At 32.6% G+C, this 18,291-nt stretch overlaps 1 protein-coding gene across 2 annotated transcripts in view; it reads left to right on the forward strand.

The window, feature by feature from the left end:
- The window catches only part of LOC108742050 (homeotic protein caudal-like), a 23,869-nt gene extending 5,820 nt beyond the window's left edge, over positions 1-18,049 (forward strand). Inside the window, exon 3 of one of the 2 annotated variants that reach the window (XM_018477177.2) lies at positions 17,547-18,049. In XM_018477177.2, the coding sequence (XP_018332679.1) occupies positions 17,547-17,863 (317 nt within the window). In that variant the 3' untranslated portion in view covers positions 17,864-18,049. Of the gene's footprint in view, positions 1-11,473; positions 12,421-17,546 lie in introns of those variants that run through there. The other variant, XM_018477097.2, reaches the window with a different exon arrangement.
- Positions 18,050-18,291: the final 242 nt, after the last annotated feature.

The following is an 18,291-nucleotide window of genomic DNA, read 5'->3' on the forward strand; positions in this document are numbered from 1 at the left end:
TAGGTTGGTAGGACACCTTCTCAGGCATGAAGGTCTAGTCAGAGACATATTAGAGGCAGAAACAGGAGTTAGGAGGGGTAGAGGTAGACCTAGATTAGATTACTCTTCGCAAATAGTTAAGGATGTGGGTTGTTCTATTTTTTGGGAAATGCGAAGTTTAGCTCAGGATAGGAAAGAGTGGAGGTACGTGTCCAACCAGTCTTAAGACTGATGACCTTATGATGATGATGACTGATATCCACATCTCAAAAAATATAACGTGATGGAATGTTAATAAACATCAATAAGCGAGAGTAGTTCGTTCTAACCAGTAACGTTGCCGCGAATGTCTGCGAACGACTAGCAATGACAGCAACGCAAACAAATGCGAACGAATGGTAATGTATTCCCAGCTTTATTCAACAAAATGATCTTGCAAATGTTCGTACGTATGATGTGTGTATTTTTAATCGCATATTATACACCTACTACATACACAATATATCCCTGAAATGTGAAAAATGTTACGGTTAGTTAATTAGTTATGCTGCGACTGCTTTACATGCCTTTTGGTTTAATGTTAACCATTATCCTTCCTTCAGTCCAATAAATTGAAATGTCCTCAGAAAATTAAGCTATGAGCACTGTGCCCATTTGATAGCTTGGACAGTGTAAACCTTTTATGAACATTTTATGCTTTAGTAGCTATTAAAGCTGTAACATTCTCGTTGTCAGTGGTTGATTCAATAAAACGTTGTACTTCGAAAATCCTTTTCGTCTTGGAGCGAATTTTAAGTGTAATAAAAACGGCGTCTCGTACCTCATAATAAATTACACGGCGAGTTTGACGTGTTATGGAAGTTGTCGGTTCTCTACACAAATAAATCTGAATGTTTTAAAGATTTTATTTAACCCATAATGACGGTGGTTTATCTTATTATAGTGTAGTGGTTTTAACTGCAGTCCACACGACTAAGCTATCAAACGTTCTTCGATGTTGTACCTATTTTAAAAATTTTAAATTCTTCTAGTGTATTCTGTGTAAATATATTTCTGAATATTTCAGCGAAGAGGGTTCGTATGTGGCAAATTGGTCTTTTTAATCAAATAGGAATTGTCATAAAACCTATTTTTGTTAACAGAAGGATTATGATGCTTACGGTAATTAATTAAAATACATTGTTTTAATAATAGGTGTGTGCTCGGCAGAAACAAATGATAGTTAGCGATTCTTTCGTTCTCGTTATCTAGAAGCCTTTTGCAAGATAAAAAATTAAGTGATGTTGTGGTTTACAGAAAAATTAATTTAAATCCTATTAAAAAAACACCATCATCATAATGTCGTCAGTCCTAAGGCTGGTTGGACACGCACCTCTATTCTTTCGTATTAATGAGTTAATCTTCGAATTTCCGTAAAACTAGAAGATACAATAGTTCTAAAACATACAATTCTATAGTATATATTGACTATAGGTTCCTAAAGTACTCCATTTGTTTGTTTAAGAGTAGATTTTTGTGTTTAGATTTATTAATTTCTACTCTAACAAGAATAAGATTAAATTGTAGTCTTTGCTTTCAGTTTGTAATACATTAATTTTTAAAAGAGCATGCTTTTTTTTTATTAAATACGACGTGTACTTGAGATCAGTTGTTTAATGACAAAGTGTTCATGAATTTGTTTTTGAAATGATCTTCCTTCTTGCCCAATATACTTTTTATTTTAAGACCCGCATCACAATTTGTACAACCCTGACTAATTATAGTTTTGTGGAATGTGCTGTCTTTGTCATTTTGATGCGCTTATTAGTTTGGAATGCAACATTTATATTATTATTATTATTTAAATTTTTATCATCAAAGNTGTTAGAGTGGGGTCTTTAATATTTTTTTTGTAATTGCAGAATGTTTTTAATCGAATATATGTTGCATGATCTACCAATGGAATAATAATTAGAGAGAAAGTACCTATGCAAAAAAATTTAATAAATTACGGAAGACGATACAGCTGCGTGTAACAACTCCGTTATTTTGTAAAATGATTTAGCATTTCTTCAAAACTCACGAAGTATACACTCTCCATTGTGCTGTCTATTATTTCGCGTCATTATTGTTTACCTTCTTAATCTGGTACTTAATCTTGTTCTCACCGCTTGATAGTTTTATTGCACAAATATTTTTTTTGTAAGCTGTATATTCCAACGTTTGCATTTTAAATAGAAGTTTATAGTTTTTAACAACGTCATTTTAACTGTTTAAGAAAATTATGTACCCATTACAAATTTTATTCGAATGTCTATTTCGATTGAGACAAATCTTCCTAACATGTGGCATTTTAAATGTTGTGCTTTTTATAAGCTAAAAACAATTTTTGAATTATGATAAAATATTTTAATAGATATTATTCTTGATAAGGTGTTTCTGCAGAGGGACCTTTTTAACAGTTTTAATTCTATTTTATCCTATTTAAAAGTGGCACATCTGTTAAAACAATTGCAATTTTCTGGTTAAATCTTTTACTTATATCTTGTACCATTTACAATAATATCAACATTCAACATGATTCACGATTATTGTACCATTATTACAAGGTTGTCAGTTCGAAGACTAGGCGCACATCCAGGCTTTTCGATTATGAGCCAGTCTTTTGGTTTCCCATAAGAACTTGCTAAATCTCAAATTATTTGCGAACAGAAATCTGATCTAGGTCTTCCTATACCCTTATTGACTCCTGTTTTTGCTTCTAGTACCTATATGTCTCTAATTAGTCTTTATGCCATAAGATTATATACTAGTATTCTATCTCTCCTTTTTCTTATCGGCTTCAATAGACATCAGTAGTGTTCTTTGTTCTTCTAAGTTTCATAATCTTGTTCCCACAGCTTGATGACAGACATTGAAATTTCATTATTTTGAAAAATTCTATCCGTTTTTTATACGCTATATCAAAAAACTGTGTAAGGAAAGAAAATTCTCGTTCCTTCGTTTTGTTAGTGGCGAATTGGGGACCAAACATGGAAATATTGTATTACATGCAATTCTCAAAGGGGGGGGCTTCATCTTTAGAAAAATAGAGTGGCATAGGAAAATTTATACAAATACCTTCAGTAATCTCTTCACATACATCAAGGTAATTTATAAAAAAAGATTTTGAGAGTTGGGCTAATTAAAGACAGTTTTCGGAAAAGTCTGTGATATAGTGGTTGAAAAAATATACTCCAAACGTTCATCAAATTATGCATTTTCGCTCGTGGGGCAAAAAATGAAAAACTCAGACAAATGAGTAAATTTCTATGTTCGATTTAATTTTTTCCTTTTTTTAAATACTTTTCGCTGTTATTATGGATGACATTATTTCTTAGAATATTTTCTGTTTTATGAAATTGTACCTCTAAATTTCGCACAAGTCATAACAAAAAATTACTACACCTTATCGGGCAATATCATAAAAAGTGTTTTAGTTATTATTATGTAGGCAGGTTTTACTTTTGAAAGTTTCGTCAATAATAAAATTTGCAGACAAAATAATAAAATCGAACCTTTGGATGTCTAACATCAGGTAGAAAGGAGCAAGTTCATGATCCTGCGCGGTTGTTGTTCTTTCGGGTTTCTTGCCAATTTCCGCTACAGCAATAGCAAGACCCAACAGTTTTATTGCATTAAAAGGGACAACAGGTACCGTTTGAAATCAGTTTATTACTTCACAGAATTTTATTATTAAACGGCAAACTCAAAGCCCTGTACGTGTAGAAGTCTCTCCAATAAAATATTCGGTGGTACTGGTAAATATTAGAAATCTATCTGTTTATCTAAACGTTCAGTAAAGCAGCTCTATTCCAATGTTGCTGGTGTTTGGTATCTTTATGAAATTGTACTGTTCCTGTATGGGTAGTAAATTGCCTCAAAATTCATCTTTAACATATTTGTCATTAAAAAAACAACTTCAGTAAATTTTGTTTTTCGCCTAACATTAAAATTAATTTATAATTTCTTTACAAGTCATCAACGAATCCTTTTGTATAGACATATTGTAGCTTCATTTTCTTTTCAAAATTTCTGAAGAGAGTCATGGAAACTAAAAACACTTAACTATGAATAATACTGAAGATGAAGTTATCAACTTTTCATTTACTTTAAAAGTCCCTGTACATCCATGTTTATAAAACTTTTAAATTATTCGTATTTTCCAATTTTGTGGTAGTGTAGTAGTTAATTGTTGCTGAAGAACCTACTATTAGCTGCAACGAGAAGCTTTTCCATCAACGTAATTGTTATGAAATGTCCAATAAATGGTTTAAGCGTTAAGTTTTCAATAGGTGACAAAAGCTAATTCCTTGGGTCTGCTTCACCCAGCCTATGGTATATGCCTTCTGCAATCTTTTGATCTATTCATTATTTTGTCTTCGCTTAATTCTGTTCTGGTTGTTCAATTCTCTGTTGGATGTTATCAGGTTTCTTTTCCCACTTACATACTCTGAATGTATTTTCTTCTTCACTCAGGTAAGTGTCTTTCTCTTTTCCAATCATTGCAGCATCCAAATCTTTGTTTTTCTTCCCATTCAGTTCTAAATATTTTGGCTTTGCATTAGTCATTCATATCGTGTAGTCCTTCGCCGACTAGTAATCTCTAATTTTTTCCATTCTTACTTTGCACTGAACGCATTTCTCCATATGATGATTGAGCTGTTCTCCATCGATTCTGTTGCTTCTCGTTCCCATTTGCTCATTCCTCCTTCAGCCATTAGTTTCTTCATTTCTACACCTTACTTTATCCATTTCTCTTCTGCACTATTTTATTAGGATTTGGTTTCCTGTGTAATTTTTTCTTCTTCTATGCAAATTATGTGTATTCACATCCATTTTATTGCAATTGTGCACCAAGTTCAAAGTGCAAATTTTTTTTGTAATATTATGTATTAAATTAACATGTCCATTTGTCATATTAAATTTCATGTACAATTAAGATTCAATTTCCACACACATCATACGCGATGTTCTGGAAATAAATTTTCAAAATCATTTTGTATTAAGTTGTAGGATGTGCTTATGCATAACATAGCCTGGCGTTAAAGCGATTAGTTTTACTTTGCCTATAGATATCTTTGCGTTACTAACATAAACACATAAATATAGTATCTTTCTTATTCATGTTTACAAGCATTTCAAATTATCCGGCTACCGAATCTTTTAAAAGATGAATTGAACACTTTAACGAAACCATTTGTCATTTGTGACAAAACAAATAGCTTTTACGTCCAGGCAAAGAGCTACCGTTCTTTCTTTTAACACGTATAGTTACAAATAACAGACAATCTTTCATCAGCATGTGACCGAAGAAAATGCATGATGTCTCAGTCCTTCAATAGAAAAACATTAAAATTAAAGTGAAAGTGAAAGAATCACGAACGCTCTCAGAATTTAGGATTAAGAAGACTATGTACTAAGTATTTTCATTTTTAGTACTTTAATTTTAACAGGGATGTCAACAAAATTATCAAAATTTATTATTATTTCAAATAAATTTTGTTTATGTGCTTTCAAAATGGAACAGAGTCGTATATTTCACTATGTTCATAAGGATAAAAATTTATATGTATGATATCATAAAAAATCTGCGATACAAATGTGTAAGTATTAAGCCCCTGAAGTTTCTTTATATGTACTACACTAAAGGAATAAGAATAGGTAATCTGTTGTTCGGACTGCAATTTAAATTAATTTTGTTAGTTCTATAGATTTCTTATAGTTTTAGGTTTTTAATGCGAATTATTATGTATAACCACATGTATTAAAGAACAACAGTAAAAGTTCAGTCAGTTGAGTTTTACGATGCCAAAGGTGGGATTGCAATAAAATTTATAAATATGTTTAAGCCTGGGTCAAGCTTTAGGCTTTGAGGGGAACCATTCAAGTCGCCATCATTAGTAAATGATATAAAAGATTAGTTTTTTCGAAAGTACTTCGTAACGGTTGACCCAACAACGAAAATGTCTGTAGCAAAGACAAAGAAAGAAGAAATTTATTAGATATTTGAATATTTAAATATCTAAATATTAAAATTTCAAATAGTTTTTTTCAAAGTATTATAGATATTCGAATATTTGAATATTCAAATAATTTGAATAAAATTGCGAACCCCAGTTTATTATTAGTACCATTTTATGTAATACTATGTTGTCTGCGTATGTATATTCATACATTTGTGTATTTGAGTGCGCCATCAAAACATTGTGAGATATTGAGGACACGAATGCAGGCTGTTTCCAATTCCGATAATATCCCTATTGATCCTAGGGATTTACGGGCGGTATAGATGACTGAAGCGGCACGTTTTTGATTGTAGTCGCCGCGCTGATAATAAATTGATCATTCACACCTGACATGAAGGGTATATTTTATCAGTAAATAATACTAACGTATATTCGTATTCTTTAAAAAATGAGTACATATTTACTTCCAATACTAACTACTACATCATACATTACAATAATGACAAAGCAACAAAGTCGTACCTATTACGTACAATAACCTGTCTGTAGCCCCGTCGTAATTAATAATTGTGTACCTTAAGTGTATGTCGTAGCCGAGCTGTTACGGATTACTTACTATTACTTCCCTTTTTTTTAAAGTAGTGCTAATTTCAAAGAACACGACCAGACTAAAACGTATACTGTTGAAAAACAAGACTAAATTTGCTAGGCCAAGATGTTAAATATACATAAAAATGTAGGAATGAGTTACAGAGATTGTAGAGTGATACTTAGTTTGTATAAAGAGCAACAGGCAGTTATAGAGCTGGGGTTGCAACGTAGAGAAGTAAATATTAGAAAGGGAGTCAGACAGGGATGCACACTGTCACCGCTACTTTTTAACCTCTACTTCGAAGACGCGATCAACATCATTAAAGACAGTATAACTCTAGGGATAGATATACAGGGGCAAAAGATTAATATGCTTAGATTTGCAGATGATGTTAGTAGTATTAGCATCTAGCAAGGAGTATTTAGGGATAGCTTTAAATAAAATTGAAGCGGTATAGGTGTGTGTTACAGGCAAATGAGGATACCGTAGATAGAGAAGGTTAGAAATGAAGAGGTATTAGAAAGAGTAGAACAAGGGACTCTAGAACACAATACGAAATAGGCGAGATAGGTTAGTAGGACACCTTCTCATGCATCCTGTTCGAAAATGCAAAGATTAGCTCAGGATAGGAAAGAGTGGACGTGCATGTCTACCCAGTCTTAGGATTGACGACCTTATGATGATGATGCTGATTTCAAAATCTGGAAATTAAAGTCAGAGGTAGAAGAATGACAAAACTCCGCCCGTTCATTACAAGAAAGCAACCAAGACCAAAACGTATACCGCTGAAAAATCAGACCAAGACCAAGGCTAAATTTGCTAGACCAAGGCCAACGTTGTATTAGTCTTGTGGTTGCTCATTATTATGAAGGAGAATGTATATCAGAGTAGTAGGTAACTACTCACTACAGTACAATCCACTTAGTCGAATTTGAAGCCAGTCCTGCTTTGGGAAAAGTCTTAAGTAGAATTAGAAGTTCCGATTTTATTTTTATTGGCTATGACGTATTCTAAAATTCCATTATTTTGTGTACGTCAGAATCAATTAGATATTTTCCAGTATGTAATAGTTAATTTAAAATGCCATTTAATTGACTGTGAGCAGTTTTGTAGGTGCCTTCAAGTTGGAATTTAATTTAAATTTTTACTACTCTGTACTTACGTTTGTTTTGTAAAAAAACATGACCTTGACTATCTTAAGTGTTTTGACACGTTTTGATCATTTTAATTTGAGCTTCATGAATGAAACACGAGCGTTGGAGAATTGGGAAGTAAACCTATCATTTGCACAAACATTAATTGAAATTTTACCACACATAGAAACGCATTTTGGTAATATCAGAAGCCTGCAAAGCCAGATATTCTGTGATTTTTTTTCATCAACACAGTATGGTGAACTAATTAATAATTTTAGATTATTGTTTACGATTTGTAAAATTCATCATCATGAAATTAGATACCTAACTTATTAAAATCAGGCTAAAGGGGAGAGTTAGGTCAGAAATTATGCAAAAATGATTGGGACAGAAGGTTGATGTTATTCAATGTGATGGTGATGAGTACGGTGTTTATGGGGTGAAAATAAGAAGATGGAAGGAAAGAAGCAAATAGAGGTTTTATATAAATAATATATTAGAGAGAAGTATGCCAGAAGGAAGACTAGATGTGAGAAGAAGAGCTAAAAAGGATACTAAAATATGTGGAGAAGTTGGGGAGGCTGGAAGAAGGGGATGTCAGGAAGGATATATGAAGGAAGAAGATATTAGAAGTAGGGACGAAAGTAGATATGAGGGAAAGAGGGAGAGAGCTTTGAGGACATTAAAAGTCAACCAGGAGCAGTTGGGAGAGTGGTTTAGGGAAGAAGATCAATAAAGGGAAATTGATGAGGAACAAATGCAGGGAAATGATAAATGTGTAGGATCTAAGTAAAATAGAGGAGCCAAGATATGTAATGGGGCTGACGAAGTTCTGTGGTGGTACTGGGAAGGAGATTGGGTGGAAGGAGGGTAATAGGCGTGTAACATTTTGGATAGGGAGTGAATGTAGAGAATGTAAATATACTGGAAAAAGGAAGAGGATAGACGGTGTAGCATATGTTATAGAGGGGTTGAATGTCTGAAGCATGTGTTAGGGGATATAAAGATAGTAAAACTTAGGAACTTATGTCATGAATTAGTGAACGAGGATGGGGTTGGGCTAAGCTTAATCAAATAATTCACCAGTCAGATCGTAAATCGCGTTGAGTCGTCCGTCGATGTTCTGGAATACGTTTTAGGAAATTCTCGTTGAGCATTTCGTTCAAAATATTCAAAAAAGGACGTAAAATAATGTTGGTTATGTGGCTTTCTGAATTTGCCAAAACACCTTGTTTACATGACACGAATTCTCTGTTAGGATCAAGGAAGAAGGTACAACTTAAAGAGATTATGTGACCAGAAACTTGGTTCCTACATAAAACCCATCATATATTCATAGGCGGTTTCTTTCAATGATTTATTCGTTCCTGTTGCGGAATATAATTGGTAGATTTTTTTTGGTTTTCATATTTTATACTCACCTTATTATTTCTTATATCTAACTTGAAAAAAGTTATACGAGTTACTTTGTTTACTCGACAGTTTTGCTATAGGCCATTTTTTGGTTTGATTGTCCTTAAATTTTACAAAAACAAAACAAGTATTTACTAGGCGTCTAATACGTTTATTTACTTTAAATAGACATATGAGAGGATGGTAAAATTTTCTTTTCAATAAAGGACCTTAAATTATAATGCACAACCAACTTATACTAATTGGTAACTATTCATTGTTGCAACATTCATAATTCATTCACTATTCAAAAATTATGCCGTAATTTAAAATTTAAATTGTGGTTTCACGTGTTGGAAGATAAAAAACTTTTTTTTATATTTAGTTCATGTAAGCGTTAAACATATAGGTAAGCATATATCACACACACAGATGTAAACACACCTACAACCTACATAATATACTTAAACAGCACTCACTCATAGCGTTATACTGAAAGTAAATTGTTTGATTAAGGATTATATATCCTTGACATCCGACAACATTTTCAGATAAAGATGACGGCGTTCGCTGTTTGTAGGAGAAAATGTAAACGCTTGCTAAACAATTCTTGGATATGTTTGTGAGAATATCTAGATACTTTATCTCTTCAGATGGTACGCCCGAAAATGAAATGAATTAGTATCATTGTCTTTCGAAAAAAAAAACTGATAAGACACGAGTAAAGTTTATGCGAGTATTTAACAAAGAATCAAGCTCTTGGACTCGGATCACAAAAATCACAATCTCACAATCTGTATAAACATTTGCGGGTTATCTTAGATATATTTTATGGACTCAAGTCATGAAAATAAAAAATTGGAATGAGAGTAGGGTTGCCATCCGTACTTTATTTTAAAGTGTTGTACTCTATTTCGACTGTGCGTACGTTATACATTACAAGACACATAAAGTACGCAAAACTACTTTATTTAAGGCCTTAAGTAAACATCGTAATTTTGTAAACGATTATTCGAAATTCAGAGTATTTTTGCATCAATAATATTGCACAATACAGTATTTTTGAGAATGTTTCTGTTTCTGAACGCTAGTTTCATTGACAAAGCCATATTTACGGAACAACCTGATTTCCCAAATCTGTTCAAAGTAGTGTCACTTTCCGGCAACTTAAGCATTTACAGAAAGAGTATTCTCTGTTATGAACGCAAAGTGGTGGGACGACAGGAATAAAGCTTTATTAAAACTATTTAAAAATGAACTTTTAGTTTACTTAAACCTTAGTTTTCCATGTATAGAGGCTATTAATGTATTTAAGAGCGACAGCAATTTGTTACTGGCTGCTAGGTGTAACAAAAAATATGTTTTTAAAAACAAAAAATAAAATACTTTATTTTTATGCTGAATACTTTTTTTTTGAACTGTTTAGTCGAGAAATACTTTATGTAAAGCCTGAAAAGGTGGCAACCCTAAATGAGAGATACATAAACTGTATGTTTTAGTTGGAAATAAATAGAAGGTATGTATCTGAGCAGCTTTTTTGGTAAGGGGTCTCAAATTTGACCGTTATGGTTAATTCCTGAGCGGTTTCAATGATCGAGAATTTGATTCCAACTGCTTATAATCTTCCTACATTTAAACATTACTATAGTTGGGACGAAGACGCCCTTGTTAAGCTAGGAAATGCCTTATGAGTAGTACAGACATAACTGCGTGGTTGGAATTATATCGTTATATCGAGTTTTTGCTTTCCTAAATTCCTGAGAATGTTAAACTTTCTCTAATGCCCCATGCTGACAAATTCTGCTGTATCTGTATCTGTTGCACATTAATAGGTACAATGTTATTCCTTTTTCTTATAATATAACTAGAAATTATAAAAATGTATATTACTTACGTTAAGTGTTATAGAAAAATATAATGCCAATTAATGAAACATACAAGGATTTATTAGTGATAATCGATTTCGTTGATTCTGTTACAATTTGAGTAATTTTATTTTTATACAGAAGATAGGTTTTAGAGCCAAAAGCTTTTCCACATTCCGTATAGATTAAACTGAGCTTGTAGCTGTAATATTATAAATTTAACTGCTCATATTTATCTATTTGTTTAAAGACATTTGAAACAAGTTGTTTTACGCATCGACATATGAAAAGGAAATTTGTATCTATTAGAAATTAGAATAACAAGTGAAATTCACCATGTTATAACTCAGTGTTTAGGTAAGTGACGAAACACATATTATTTGCATCTGTTCTATATTCATAAATATAATACAAGCTCAGTTTGATACATCCTTTATACATATTTGTATTTCCTGTATTTTATTATTCGACATTTTTACTTCCAAAACGAAACAGTTACAGCGAAATTTTCTATTGTTTCAGGCAAAACAAGAACGAAAGACAAGTATCGTGTCGTCTACACGGACCATCAAAGGTTGGAATTAGAAAAAGAATTTACGTTCAATAATAAATACATAACAATTCGTCGGAAATCGGAATTGGCAGCTGCGTTAGGTTTGTCGGAACGTCAAGTGAAGATTTGGTTCCAAAATCGAAGAGCAAAGGAGCGCAAACAAGTGAAAAAACGCATGGAAGAAGCAAGACAGAAGGATACAATGGATCCTTTACATCTAGATCAAGACGCCATAAACCAAATTCAACATCAACATCATGCGCGACCGTTTAAGACGGAGATAGTGCACGATGTTCTTCCTTCACCTGTACCTGCCGTCCACTTGGTGTGAGATTACGATTGATATAGTTCTATTGTTAAGAAAAGATAAACGAACCCACGGTCTAGTCTCAATTTCTAATAGGGAGATCTCAATAGCACAAATGTGAATGTTCTTAAAATCAGTGTGAAACTTACTTGTGGTTTGCCCTACACACAAAAGTGCAGTGATATCCATCCATCCGATTACACGTGTTTTATTGAACATTAAATTATTTTTAGTTTTTATATGTACAAGTTATTAAAGGAAAACTCTGGTGCTTATGTTGAGTACATTATACACTTAAATGTATATGATATAATGACAAACTTTTGTCCTAAAAGTGCAATTTCTAGTGCAATCTCGCTTGTAAAGATTAAGGTTATTTTTTATTGTTTAAGATAATTTTCTTCTGAAGAATAGGACGAGATATTCCCGTCTTATACGAGAAGTGTTCATCCCGCCTTATCATTGAACATTTTATTATTTATAAGATCGATAAGTTCTTCATTATTATCTTTTCTTGTGTTGTGATACTTTAAAATAGTTGATTCTCTAGTTTTAAGATATAAAATGTACAAATACACGAATAAACAATTATTAAGTCGTTTAACGAGACTGCTTCTTTATTGTATGGTTTTACGTATACATATACATATGTACGAGGTCGGTTCAAAAAGTATAGCGAATTTTGTTGTTTAAAAAAATTATTTTTTTTATTCAGTAATATCTTTTTTGTCCCCTTCAAAGTAATCCCCACCCAGATAATATATACTTATGGCAAGGGTTTTTCTAATCCTTTCTTTGATCTTGTTCAGCTCCTTCTTCGATGCCGTCTTTATCTCCTCAATCGTAGCCTAGCGTTGTCCTTTCATGACCTCTTCAGTTTTGGGAACAAGAAGTCACAGATCTGAGGAATATGGTGACTCTTAAGTCGACTTCTTAAGTTCCTCGGTTCACTTCATGAAGTTAATAATGCCATTGTTGCTTTTAGGATGACAGTTATTTAACTTAAGATTATTAAATAGTAAACAAACACTACCACCTTATAATATACACATATGGTATGACCTAGAGGTTTAGACCATCGCTTAGCATTCTGGAGGACACCAGTTCGATTCCGGATCCGCCTGCCCTATCCAAGTTTTTTTGTGGTGGCAGTAATATTCCCTATAGTTGGGACCTTCAAAATTGGCATAGTCATCAATAAAACGGTCGCACTTACTTTCTTCCTTCAACTTTTTAACTAGACTAGAGCTGTTGCTAATTAGATAGGATGCCTACTTTTACTCACGACAAACGTTGTAGGCAATGTCGTAAATATAGAGATGTCACGGAGGAATTGCAGCGGACCTAATAAAGAAAAGAGAATAACATTACACCATGTAATGTCTGTAACAGAAAGAGATGCTTCTCAGGAATTTAGGAATACAAAGACGCTTGTTTGAAGACGTAATTCCAACCACGCAGTTATAAAGCCGATCAACTGCTCACTGAAGCAACATTCAACCAATATGGCGTAAACCACGTCCCTAATTAGTTAATAATAAGAAACGGGCGTTAAAATGATTCGTTGTTAACGCATTTAGTAGAATTAATTGAATATTTTAATAAATTACTGATCAGAATTTAATTTGTTCTTTTCATTATTTAGCAGGTGTAGGTATGTGCCAGTCACATATAGGTACAAGCTAAATCATAAGTTCAGTTTGAGGCCTTGTCAAAAACTATGAAATAGTGCAGTTAGCACTAAATATTTACAGATAGCGATTTACTGCTAATTTCTCTTGATATTAATCAAAGCAATATCGATATGTTCTGTAATTTATCTAAATAAGCAATGGTGTACTGATTAGAACTTAAAAGTCACGATCCATATGTGGTTTCGTGAAGTTGATAACCAAGAAATTGATCTTGATTATTATTGTTAATGACTCATTTACAAAAATTGTATGTGTTCTAAAATTTTGAGGTACAAATCAACTCAAATTTTAGAAAATCGAAAGATCATTTCATTTAGTCTACAGCCATCCATTTAAAAAAAACACAAACGTAGAAAAATTACTGCTGAGCAATGCTGATAGACTCGGAATATTTGGTTGAATAAAAAAATAACATAAAACTGCAATGTTGAAGATTCGCAAATTCGTATGCATATATACAAATGTAAACTGGTAAGGTCGTGGCGCCAGCACATTTTAGATGTTCGACGTTATAATTATTACCCTTACTACCACTGTCATTGCGACTCCTACAACTGACACCCCAACGATTGAGTCTATGTTCGTCTGGGGAACGATTTATGCAACGTTTGTCTCGTGTATCTGTTTCGGGGAACAATAACCCAGAGCTTTTGGATGACGTTACTAATTCCGACGCTCTCTACGACAATAATTTATTGTGAAAGGATGAAAAAAGTAGAAAATTTTGCATTTAGCCCTTCGTGACTGCTTAGGAACGTTACTGTTTGTCTTGGCGTTCATATTTATATAATACCGAAGTTAACATTGGGATAATGAAATTTTTGAGAATCAATAAGTTAAATCCTAAATTGATTTTATCATTCATTATCATAAAGTCGTCACTCCTAAGACTGGTTAGACACGCACCTCCACTCTTTCCTATTCTGAGCTAATTTTCGTATTTTCCTAAAATTAGAACAACCCACATCCAAAACTATTTGCGAATAGTAATCTAATCTAGGTCTACCTCTACTCCTCCTAACTCCCGTTTCTGCCTTAAATATGTCTCTGGCTACACCTTCATGCCTGAGAAGGTGTCCTACCAACCTATCTCGCTTATTTTTTATTGACTTCCATAGATTTTTCTGTTCTCCTATTTTTTCTAACACCTCTTCATTTCTAACCTTCTCTATCCACGGTATCGTGATCATTCGCCGGTAACACCACATTTCGAACGCTATTGACCTTTTCTTTTCCGCCGCGCCCACCGTACATGTTTTGCACCTATATAGCGCCGTGCTCCAAACATACATCTTTAACAATCCTTTTCGAATTTCTAGATTAACCGTTCGCGAGCATAGACATGACTTCTTTGTGTTGAAGGCGACTCGACCCTGCGCTATCCTCTGCTTTATATCCCTACTACTCCTTCCGTCCTGATTTATCATTTTCATTTCATTTCTTCTAATTTTTTGTCTCCTATCTTTATATTCACTATTTCCCTACTTTTCCTACCCTTGCAAACCAGTATTTTAGCATTTTTGTTTTACTTTTATTTATTTTCATACAATGCTGTTTTGTGAGTTCCGCTTCCATTTTATTTAAAACTATCTCTTAACTCCTCCTTGCTAGATGCTAATACTACTATATCATCTGCAAATCTAAGCATACTAATCTTTTGAATTTTTCACCCCCGTATATCTGTTCCTACAGTTGTACTGTCTTTAATTATGTTGATCGCTCCTTCGGTGTATAAATTAAAAAGTAGCGATGACAGTGTGCATCCCTGTCTGACTCCCTTCCTAATATCTACTTCTCTACGTTCCAACCCCAGCTCTATAACTGCCTGTTGCTCTTTATACAAACTAAGTATCACTCTACAATCTCTGTAACTCATCCCTACATTTTCAAGTATATTTAACATCTTGTTCCATTTAACATTAATTAACATTATCATAACACCGAAATAATGTTAAAAAATATCATAAAAAGAATGATCATCCCGTCGTTTAAATCAATTGTACAAATTCAAAATGCCCGCCAACATGGTATTTAAATACTAGTTACTTTTGCTACCTCAATGAAACTTTTATTTTAGATAACTTCACATTAATAGATAATCGTGTAACTTAAACATATCTTTAGATACCGAGGAATTAAAGTCTCATGCATGGATTGGAAAAGAAAAAAACTGTAATTGATAACTGACTGTATTTGTTTAAGACAACTCATTATCGAAAGAAAACTGTAAAAATTTACCTATCAGTTCGATATTTTCTATCAACTATAGGTTGTAAATGTGAGGTGATACTATACGTACGGTGGGGAGAAAGTATATGGAGAAATTGTGTATGTCATTGACAAAATTTTTATCACTGCACTATATACGTATAACCACTATTTATAGAAATAATTATACTAAGACATTGCCGTAATGGAAATCTTTTATAATAAATATTGATAATGAATGAAGAAACACCTTGAGATTCATTAACTTTATTATAGTTTTTAGAAACCATTTTGGAAATTATGTAATTTTTAGAAGAGTTCCCCATACAGTTTCTGTATTGAATAAAAATTATAATTATGATTATTTATAAATCTGTCTGTTATATGTATTGTCCTTGCCCCTGCTTGACTTGACTTGGTTACTTCTTCAGATTACAAATATTATAACGGTCTGTAGTCCCTACTAAAAATTCAAGTTTGTAGCGTTAGCTTCAAACTATTTACTTCCAAAAGATGGTCCTGCCCGCCAACTTCTTGGAGATAGAGTAAATAATTATACTGTTAGATTTCCACACATTTTATTCACTTAATATCAACAGCTTCACATAACATATTGTACCATTCAATATAAATAGATAATAAACGACAATATCGAATTTTTGCGGAAAAACAATTAGGGAACCGGTAATACTTACTGTATCTGACTATTTGACTTCTTTTATGACGATTTTTCGAAGTTTTCCACCACTAAAACGTTTATATGCCATTATTTAAAAGAGTCAAATTAGATTGAATCATATTACGATAATGTATATTTATCATGGTGCTGTAGACGGGATTGATGTTTAAAAATTGTTATTATATTTTTGTACTTATAGATACATTTTTTAAACATTCAATCGTGTATTGTTATTTACTAAATTGGTTTGATGTACCAAATTACACCCCCCTCTATCTCTCTCGTTTTCTCCCACTATCAAAATTCAATACATGGCCAGAATCATTTCCGCCGCGCCCGATAAAGTATCAAAAAACAATACACAATGGATACTGTTAATTGTTGTGATGAAAGGGCTTATTTCTTATCGCATACTTCATAAGTCCTTTTTACGAGCCATTTTGTTCAACTTTAGTCTTAATTCGATTTCTATTTTTATTAACACCAGGTAACTCATGTCACAGACTCGTTACGATCAACTAACAAACCCAGGAGTTCATTTTTTATATATCGCATTCAAGGAACTCTGATCAAGTAATGCAGTAACGGTTGTGATTTATGCAATATTTGATGATGGTTATTGTGTTTTTTCTTTTATCACTAGGTATAGAGGTACTGACATTAACCGCCCCCCCTAACATAATCTAACATAACCCCCCCACTCGATAGGGTATTATGAAGGGTATCACAATTGTTACAACAAAAGTGACGTTCCTAAACGTTTTGCTATTTTATTGGTAGGTGTTGCTTGAATATCTATTTAGATAAAATTGATTGCAAAGTTACTGACGAAGATCGCGAAATTAACTGATCAAAATTTGTTATTATTTCTACTTAGGATTATAATTGACATTCATTTCATTAATATACAATCTTTTTTATATCATTCTACTCTATCCTTATAAAACTATTAATAAAGAGGAGCGTTTGATATTAATGGAGAGGTGTTGGGTCAAAACGGATTTGGTAGTCGGTTTCTCAAATTTGTTTCTTTATTCATTATCGAAATTATTATCACATTTCATAGTTAGTTAACTTTATTAAATTCTTAATGTAATTTAGTTTGTTCGTATCATCCTTCCGATTGTTGTTATATGAAACTTTTTTGTTTTCAGGAAAAACGCGTACAAGAGACAAATATCGCATTGTGTACACCGATCATCAAAGAATAGAACTTGAAAAAGAGTTTTATTACAGTCGATACATTACAATACGACAGAAAGCCGAAATTGCATCGAATCTTGGACTTACGGAACGACAGGTGAAAATTTGGTTTCAAAATCGAAGAGCCAAAGAACGAAAGCAGGTAAAAAAGAAAATTGAAACGTCCTCTCAAAATCCTGATCTAAACGGTCCCGAAGATAGTAGTTATTGTCTCACATCAAAAATGAATGAAAATTGGCGTTTGGAAAAAGACAAGTTTTTGACTTAACTATTATTACACAACATCATATCACCTCATAAAATATTACTAGGTAACAAAAAATACTGGAAAAATAAATTATTGGTGAATTACCTGTATATAATAACGTGCGAGATGCAATTAAATTACTTTTACACTTAAATAATTGAAAATATAGATCAAAGGTAGGTAGGTAGATTCCTTAATTTTTTTCGTAATCATATAAGCGTATATTTTGTAAAAACTTTTTGACCAACATTATATTTTGCTTTTATTATGCTTATGGTTGTAAAAGTGATAATTCCGACATTTAATAGACACATTAAAAAATAATCAATACAACTGTATTTTTGTTATTTCAGAAACCTTATAAAGAAAAATTCCTTTCAAGGTGGTAAAACTGTTAGGTTTATTTGTTTGTTTGTAACGATTTCACGTCTTAATTATTTAACCAATTA

The sequence above is a fragment of the Agrilus planipennis genome, unplaced genomic scaffold (genome assembly GCF_000699045.2).
Source record: "Agrilus planipennis isolate EAB-ADULT unplaced genomic scaffold, Apla_2.0 scaffold2, whole genome shotgun sequence".
In the NCBI taxonomy this organism is placed as follows: domain Eukaryota; kingdom Metazoa; phylum Arthropoda; class Insecta; order Coleoptera; family Buprestidae; genus Agrilus; species Agrilus planipennis.